Genomic DNA, 9,658 nt, shown 5'->3' on the forward strand with positions numbered 1-9,658 from the left:
TGTAATTGGGGATGTTTCTGACACTAGAGGAGAATATGACCTTCAGAAGGAATGGCACACATTGAGTTGAGTGCAGAGACACAAAGAGTTTCTGTGAAAAGCAGCTTTCAGAAAGCCCTGGGAAGGACACTAAAGACGTGTCATAACTTAAGAACTCACTAGTCAGGCAAAACCAGCCCAAACCAAATCCAAAAGGTGGTCTTGGGTGCAAGGAAGCAGATGGACTCCATCCAATAAGGGAAAGAAAGGCAGTCATAGAATTTAAGCAGGACCGTGGCACTGTTAGATTTTGTTCAGGCAGCCAGCAATCAGTTTGGTGGGAAAACAGAAAGGCTGATAGAAAGATGAGCATTATTATGACTCATGCCAGACATGAACGTGATATGTGAGGGAACTGAGGGGGAAGATGGAGACACAGTTCAGAAGTTGTGGCCTCTGATGTGGAAATAAAGGAGGACACCATTCCTGCTTTAGTGCAAGCTCTTTGATGGTGACATTCAGGCATCCCTATGAATTCCCAGTGTAGTATCTCACAGAATAGGTGATCATGGCTACACACATAGGAGAGAATGAGGACTGATGTCTGAATCCTGAGGTTTCTATCTAGAGCACTGAGTATGAGGTAAGGCTACCTGAAGAGCCTCGTCCCTCATCTGTGAGATATAATTCCTTCTTCCTTCTTTTTTTAAGTTTATTTAATTTTATGTGCATTAGTGTGGGGGTGTTAGATCTCTTAGCACTACAGTTATAGACAGTTGTGAGCTGCCACATAGGTGCTGAGAATTGAACCCAAGTCCTCTGGAAGAAGAGCTAGTGCTCTTAACTACTTAACCATCTCTCCAGCCCCTCCTCCTTCCTTCTTATTTCCTTCTACATGCACTGGGGGTGGGGGTGATGTGCAGGCTTAACCAAAGACTAGTGAGGAAGAGAAGAACTGCCAGGAAAGCTCTGCTTCAATTTTTCTCTGAAAAGAAAAGCAAACTTGGAAACCAGAAAGTACATCCAAAGAAAACAACCACAAGGACGGGAAGGACTCAGGATGCTGATCACAGAAGGGTCACAATCTATGACAAGATTATTACTAGGGAGACTCAACACATGTGTCTATTCACCCAGATAAAAAGCTCACAACAAACCAAAGGACAGATACCACCAAAGTCCAAGTTGGTGAACAATGAGTTTTATTAGGTTTACTTACAGAAGTATGGGTGGGGTTCCTTACAGGAGCAGAAATGACTTAAAGACAGTTGCATTCCCAAAACCCAATCCTGTACTGGTTACAGTAGCAAAAGTAGAAACCTGGAACCCATGCCCAGCCTTCATGCACCTCAACAGATTGTAGAGTGTCCTTTCTAAATGACTCTGCTATAAACTTTTTCCTGGCTGCTCAGCTAACTTCTGCTTCTTCTAGGCAGCTTACCTTACTTGACTTGCTTATTTTGGGGACGGAGGGTTTAGTGAATCTGGTCAGTTTCAGGGACTTCCTGAACCTATTTTGAGTTTTTACCTTCCTTTTAAGGAGCATCACTGCAGGATGGAATGCTTTAATATCAAGGAAACTGTTACACAGCCGGTCCTGACAGGCAAGCAGGACTGAGCAGCTGACTGAGTCTCAGAGTTCCTCTATTCATAGCAGTGTGAAAAGAGGCATGGCAAAATGAGCTTTGAAACACCAAATAGAAAAGAAATCTCTAATAATATTTCTTCTGGGTATAGCATTTTTAAGGAAGCTATCCCAAAGTATCCCAAAGCTCAGTGGCTCAAAGCATCATGCCCATTAGTCATACTTAGGTCACTGAGGTTTGGGCTTATTGAAATTGGACTTAAATGGACCCCACAGGTGTAGTAAGAGGCCGCTTGTTTGTTCCCAGCTGCTCAGCCCCAAAATAATCATACAGAAACTATTTAATTCATTGCTTGGCCAATCACTTTATCATATTGCTAGCTAGATCTTACATCTAGAATAAACCAATTTTTATTATTTTATATTTTACCATAAGGCTCGTGGCATACCAGCAAGGTTCCAGCTGGCAGCCCCATGGCTTCTCCTTGACTCCACCTCCTTTCTCCCAGCATTGTTTAGTTTTCCCCCCTACCTCTACCTTGCCCTATCAACAGGCCAATGCAGTTTCTTTATTAACCAATGGTATTCACAGCATACAGAGGGGAATCCCACATCTCACAGAGTAGCTTGCCTTCAGTCTATACTTTGATGAAGTTTGCCTGAGAGTGGTTTCAGCCTAAAGAAACCTGTTTGTCCACATTAAAAATGACAGAGCAAAAGTCTGAAACACACCTCACAAGTACATTAAGGCTTCTGATGATTTATTGGCCAAAATAATCCACACATCTGAATCCAGCATATACTCTACGAATGGTGAGGTGTTGAGCAGAGATAACAACATGGTATCATATTGCAATGCAATGATTGAGACAGATAATACAACCTATCATGCAGCATCTTCCTTATCTAGACTCTCCAGGCTCCCTCCAGACCCAGTCAACAAGACACAATAGTAATGCAAAATGCTTCCACCAAGAGGGACATGCAAAATGCATGAGAAACCACAGCTAATGGAGGTCTAGTTAACCATATTATCTGGGGCCTCCTCCATTTACTCAGACAAGCCACGCATCTAAAGCAATTAGAAACATTGTAAGGTAGGTGAAGTTGGAAGGTCTAAGAATTTGACAATCTCCTTGTGAAAATTCTTCCTTCCCATCTTTCGGGGAGGTTCGGATTAGAGACTTCCTTAGCAAATTCCATCCACGTAAGTAATAGCCACCAAGGTTAGCTATAATGTCACCCACTTTTCTGTCCATGAGCTCCTCCCTGCACACCACTTCATGCATTTTTTATTACCACCTTAACGCCTTTATAAAATATTGATTGCTCATTCCCACGGCCCAGCCAAAGGGCCCTGAAATGAGCATGTGTACTGATGTCTGGAGTTTAGGGTGCCCTATAAATGACAGAATCCACTTGGGGGACGCCGAAGACCTTCTAGTCCCAGCATGAAAAAGATCCTGAGGAGGCAAATGAACACCATGTTTACTAATGAGAAAATGAGGGTCTAGGAGGAGGGTTCATGAGATAGGAGATGAAAGGAAATAAAAAAGGTCAGAAGGAAGGAAGAGGAAGCACATGAGTTGATGGTGGTACTGTGCCGAAAGCCTGATCATCAGCCAAGTTTGTTGTTAAATTTAATGGGCTGGAGGTGTTGATTGCTTTGCCCATAAAATGAGCTATTAATTTGCTGTTCTAACAGGGTAGCACCTAGCTTATGCAAATTGACCTGAGAGCAACATCAGCTCTCAGACCTCCCCGAGCTAGAAGTATCTACTGAAGAGAGTTCGGCCTGCTGGTTTCCTCGCCCAGCGAGGTGGGAGGTCTTTTTCCCAGCTCTCACAAGAGTCACAAGCTGGATCTTTCCCGTACCGCTTCTTGTCCTCAGCATCTGGTACAGTACCTGATACTCAGATCCACCTAAATTTGTCTGTGATTTTTTTGCTGGTTGCTATCCTTCTTGGTTCCACCATCTAGACCACCACTTAACTCAGAGCGGGGTCTGCAAGCTCTGTGAGTTTATATGAAATGAGAGGGCAGGTAAAAATGCAGAAACTCCTGAGAACTCTGGCTCTCAAATGCCTCCACTGAGCTCATCTGGAAGACTAAGCCTTGGACCAACATCTCATGGCTCTTGAACTAAAAGACTTCAGCTGTAGTTCTGTGCTGAGGCTGACTTCCTGTGGGACTGTTGCTGTTCCTTTGTGTGTTGCACCTTAGGGCAAACAACCTGTGGACACTTTCACGGGGGTGGGGGCGGGGCTAAAACCATCGGTAAACACAGATATTTAGATTATAAATCATGATAAGAACAAAATTACAGTTAATAAGTAAAAATGATAATTTTATGGTTGGGGGTCACTGAAAGATTTCCGTACCCCGATAAAAAACCTCTCCAGTCTCTCCAGTGATGCAGTAATCCAAATCAAGCTGAATTAAAAATTAAAAGTCCAGGTTTAATAAGTAAAGCACTCCAGGATGATTTTTTTTTTTTTTGGTCACCAAGAGAGAAGATGGGGAGAAAAAAATGGCTACTTTCTTGAGTGCCATTTAAATACCCTGTAGGTGTAGTCTTGAGCATCTCCAGGGGAGAAGCCACCATTTGGCAGGTTTTCTGAGCATGCACAGGGGTTGGAGGAGGGCTAGGGGGAAGGCTGAGGTGGAGCTTCCGCCTGAACAGGCACTACAGCATGAGGAATGGAGGGTTGCAACATTAGGAAGGTTAAGAACCACAGCCTTAGGGTCTCAGAAAGACTAATGACTTTAACTTCACCAGACTGTAGGGAAGTTCAAACTGATATAGAAAGACGATGTTCTGTGAACCTGCCAGGTAAAGAAGGTTGAGGCTTTAGAGATAATATAATCTCATACCAGTTGTGTGACATGAGGAAATCATATAACCACTATGAACTTCAGCCTCCACAACAAAGCAACTGGGTTCATAATCTAGATATAGGACTGTTAGAATGAATTGGACCAGTAAGATGGCTCATGGGGTAAAGGTGTTGACCACCACATCTGATGACCTGAGTTTGATTCCCTTCATTCACGTGATGGAATGAAAGAACTGGTTCCTGAAAGTCCTTGACCTCCATATGCATGCTGTGGCATGACTTCATTGCCCAATAAATAAATAAGTAAATAAATAAAAATTTAAAAAATAATCACATGAATTAAAAATCCATAAGCATCTATAATACAGTATAGTATCTAAAATGTTATAATAACGTAATGCCTAGAGCTTCTCTGTTAGCTACATAATTTTCAGATTGCAGTACAAAATAAAAATGCACTTTATTTTAGTCAAAAATTATTAGCAATTTAAGGTGGGGATGTACAACATTAAATCAAGCTCAGAGCTACGCTCAGTACAGGTCCCTGGGTGAAGCCGTAGGTCACATACATCTGAAACATGCTGGAGCATGCTGGGTGCTAACGTATATTGGTTTCTTCTCTGCCACCTATCTCAGACTGTGCCCTGTTCAACACAAATAAATGGCATTTGGGGATTTTTTTAAAAAAAGAAAAATTACAATTATTATTCCAGAGACAGCTTCATTTCTCCTTCCTTGAGCAGCAGAGAGTCACCCATCCTGATAGACACCAGATAAAGGGAGAGCGAAATCAACTCTCTGACTTCAGGCAGGCGCTGTAGCTAGAGTGCCGGTTTATGGGATCAGGAAGGTATTTGAGAAAGGGAAACGTGACCAGGAGTGCTTGCCACACCTGACAGGGAAATCGGAGCAGATTCTTGAGTGCACCATGGTCCTTTTCATAAAGCTTTAGTGGCTCCCCTCCCAGTGCCTTCAAGAGAATGCCATTACCCCCACCTCCCAGAGCTTATTCAATGCTTTCCAAAGTCTGATTTTCCATCTATCTTCCCATTTTATACTGTGGTGCTTCAATTGGTCTATTTTCTCACTGACTCCAGATTTTAATGTACCTTTCCACATCTATCCCTCTAGCCACAAACCTTCTTCCTCTTAGAGTGCCTTTTTCTTACTTTTCTAATACAGTTTTTTTTTCTGAGAACTGAATTATATTACATCTCTTGGAGGAAATAAGGCAGAATAGTCTCCATGAAATGAAGACTATACCAGTCAGCATTTGCTGCAATAACAAGCAGCCCCCCCAATCTTGATGCATTATAATACAACTATTCCTATCTTGGAACATAATTAGCCACTTGATGACTGTGAGTCAATTCTATGTGTCTCTTCCTTGGTTCTGCTTAGTTTTGTTCCATGTGTTTTCTCATTCTGGGACCCAAGGTGATAAACAAAAATTGTCTTTTTTTCCCACCAACATAATATTTTTATTAGTTACTTGGAAATGTCATACGATGACCCTGATCACACTTGCTTCTTATTCCCCTCAGCTCCATCATCCCATCCATGCACCCTATTCCTCCCTCCAAAAGAAAATACTAAGTCCAATTTGTTTCTCCATATACTTACTGGAGCATGGTCAAGTTCCCAGTGACCATCCCTTTAAAGAAAACTGAGTCCTTCCTCTCCCCACCCCCTCCAGAAGGCATTGACTGTGAAGACCTACACTTCAGCATCCTTATAACAATTTTTAAGGACTCTCATCAATAGTTTCCTATCTGGAGTGTTTATTTTTTAGAGGGAGGGTCTGGCATAGAAGCCTTCAATGTCCTCAGCTTCAGATATGACACAGCAGTCACTGATACTAAGAAGCTTCCTTGTCTATAGTATTCAGTGGCAGCACAGATTATGGACTTTTACACAGTCTTTGTAGGATGTATTTCTGGCAGCAGCACAGGCCATAGACACCAACATGGTTTCTGGTGGCATCAAGTATCATAGAAGTCTTTCAAAGAGATCTAATCCAGAAAACAAACCATTCTTCATCTCAGATATTTTATTGTTGCTCGGAGTCAGGGTGATGAGCTGTTGGACAGGACCTGCCCTGCCAGTATGCCTGCCATGGCCATCATCTTCCCGTCTGTGGACAGCATCACATCTGTTCTCCTCCTCCCAACAGAGCAAGCAGTGCAAGGAGCAGCAGCTCCATGTCACAGGCCAGTCCTGCTGGCCAAGCGTCTATGCTAGCCTAATATGCAAGAATGGTTGACACAGTCTGGTGGTGGCCTCATCCTCCCAGTAGCCTGAGGTCTGGTCCTATTCACTAAAACGTGTTGCCATTCCTGTTATTGCTGCCATGTCTCTAGTTCTGCTCCCCTCCACCATGCATGTTGCTGCATCCTGCCATCTTCTTTTCCTTCAAGACATGCTGTTTTCAAGGAAGACAAAATAAACTCTCAAAAGTCAAACCACCAAAGTCTTCAATACCTCTCTCTGCTCAATCAACAGATCACATTCCCTGGCATATAACTACCAATCCCAGAGTCACTGAGGTAGGGAAAGAAGGCAGTGTACTACTGTGAAAAACACACGCAGACTTACAGTCAAATATTTTGTTCTGAATCCAATTTATTCTATACTTATCCATTGAATAAGAACAAATTACATGTTTCCATCTTCCACAGCTCCATTACATTGTCTGCAAATGCAAAGAAATAATACTTGCCTTAAAGTTTCTTATTGAGGATTAATGGGGATGTGCCTTACATAGTCCCTGGCATGTAGAAAGTATTCATAAGAAGTATTTATCATCAATGGCATTTTTAAAATTTACCATGAGCAGTCATTTTACTTCATTTCATTGGTCCATTTACTCATTCACTCAATGAACATTTTCTTTGTGTTCTGTAATACCTACCTAACTTCCTATCACATAGCCTTAGTCCAGAATCATTTAGCTCCTGTAATTAAATCCCATGGCTCCCAGATCTAAGGTAGTCCACCATCATGAGTCACCTCACAAATGTACACAATACCACAATCATAAGAAAGTCTTAGAGACTTTTTTCCTCTTGGCTTGGTTCCATTTCAATCAGTGGGATCTACAGTCAGTCCAGTAAGGGAACATAGGCACATAAAACTTTAATTAGTTTCATGAAGTTAAAATTGCTTTCATGAGAGGAAAGAATAAGGTGGGGGAGGATAAGACTAAAACCAAAGCAAGAAGATTGTGAAGGTTGTGGGGAGAAGAGCCTCCTTGAAGGTAAAATGAATTGTCTGCTTTTGGCTGGAAATTCTGCAAATGATTTTTGGCCCTGCCACGGAAATGTCTTTGTAAATTAGTTGGCTTTTCAAGTGAATAAGAACAATGGGGAACCATGAGCTAGGTGATGATTTGGGTTTCCAGGTCAAAGAAGAGAGCTGATAGCTTCCGTGTGTGTGTGTGTGTGTGTGTGTGTGTGTGTGTGTGTGTGTGTACTTTCCCACAGTTTTCTCCAGTATGATGCTAAAAATTTTGATCTAACAACAGCAAAAAAAATCTTACAAATTACATCCATGCTGTTACTGTCTGTGTGAAGTTGGACAAGAGCCCTAATTCTCTGAGCTTTGCTTTCCTCCTTGGATGAACAAGGACAGCAAGATTGTCCTCAGAAGTCTGCAGGAAGATGACCTGCAATCTGTGTGGTGACACTTAGGATGTGTCAGTCCTTAAAATGTCACACAAAACATTCTGTATAATGTATGTATGAGTCAAGGGCATCCGCAGCAACAAAACCAATTAGGTATAGAGATTGATCATAAAGATTGACTCATGCAAACTAACAAGGTTCATGATCAGCAGTTAGCAATCCAGAAACACAGGGTAACTAATTATGTCACTCCAGGCTAAAGGCCATGAGAACTCAAAACCCATGTTTTAGCTTGAGTCCAAAAACAAGACAAACTGATGTAATAGCTCAAGGCAAATGCTAGGAAAATATTCCTTCTTACAGAGTAGAAGAACAGTCTTCAGTTTTATATGGGGATTTTATTTGGTTGAATGAAGCCTAGCCACATTAGGAAAGAAAAATATGTTTTACTCAGTCGATTGATTTAAATATTAACATCATGAACTAATATAATAAATCCAGAAACTTTCAGAATAATGTTCAGTCAAATATATACCTTTCGGACTAGGCAACTTGTTGCATCAAAGTATCTATTACAGCTCCTGAGATTCAGTCAACAGGAAAGAACTCGATACAGAGCCAGCAGTGCCCATCCATTGTTTCAAAAAAGAACAATATGCAGTTTGACATGATATGAATATGGGTATGAAAAGAAAAGAAGATGAAAAAACTTGGATCAAAAAAAAAAAGTTTTAGCTAAATAAGGCAGGCCATGTTTCTTACATAAGGTCCATGCCTCTAACTTGCACTAAGACAGTCTCAGAACACATAAGTATAAATAAAGGCACAAGAACCAAGAGAGGCTAGTTTCAACAAACACAGTCAGTTCCTAAGCCATGACATCATAGGATCACCAAACAGGTTTGAGGGAAGTTGAATTCTCAGTGGCAAATAGTAGTTTATTATTAATTCCCTTACTTTGCTCTAAAAGGTATGTCTTATTAATTTTGTATTATGCTTACTTAGTTTTGATATTTGCTCATGAATAGTTTATCTTTTGTTCATAAAGTTGAGGAATTTAGAGTTTTTAGTTCCCTTGATTCTAAATCAAAGAAGACTCTGAGCATTACCTGTCAATTACACAATAATGTTTGTGCCTGAGGGGATCTGACACTTCCTTGTCCTCAAGGGAAAATACTACACAACAGGGAAAATTCTGGAAGAAATCTGTATTGCAGAAATACACGGCCCATGATGGTCCTTAATAAATGTTGGTTGCTCTTCCTCAGGACCGAGCCTCTTGATCCTCCTGCGTTGCCAAAATGTCGCTTTCTAACAAGCTGACTTTGGACAAACTGTACGTGAAGGGAAAGCGGGTCATGATGAGGGTGGACTTCAATGTTCCTATGAAGAACAACCAGATAACAAATAACCAAAGGATCAAGGCTGCTGTCCCAAGCATCAAATTCTGCTTGGACAATGGAGCCAAGTCAGTTGTCCTTATGAGCCACTTGGGCCGACCTGATGGTGTTCCCATGCCTGACAAGTACTCCCTAGAGCCAGTTGCGGCAGAACTCAAGTCTCTGCTGGGCAAGGATGTTCTCTTCTTAAAGGATTGTGTGGGCCCAGAAGTTGAGAATGCCTGTGCCAACCCA

The 9,658-nt window shown here is 41.6% G+C and overlaps 1 protein-coding gene across 1 annotated transcript; it reads left to right on the forward strand.

Annotated features, from left to right (window-relative positions):
- Positions 1-9,325: 9,325 nt before the first annotated feature.
- On the forward strand, positions 9,326-9,655 carry LOC126498173 (phosphoglycerate kinase 1-like; the record flags this gene model as incomplete). Its single annotated transcript, XM_050136520.1, has 1 exon — positions 9,326-9,655. A coding segment is annotated over exon 1 (330 nt), but the record flags the coding sequence as incomplete, so codon positions are not given.
- Positions 9,656-9,658: the final 3 nt, after the last annotated feature.

Source organism: Alexandromys fortis, unplaced genomic scaffold (assembly GCF_014885135.2).
Source record: "Alexandromys fortis isolate MF-2015 unplaced genomic scaffold, M_Fortis_MF-2015_v1.1 scaffold_29, whole genome shotgun sequence".
In the NCBI taxonomy this organism is placed as follows: Eukaryota; Metazoa; Chordata; class Mammalia; order Rodentia; family Cricetidae; genus Alexandromys; species Alexandromys fortis.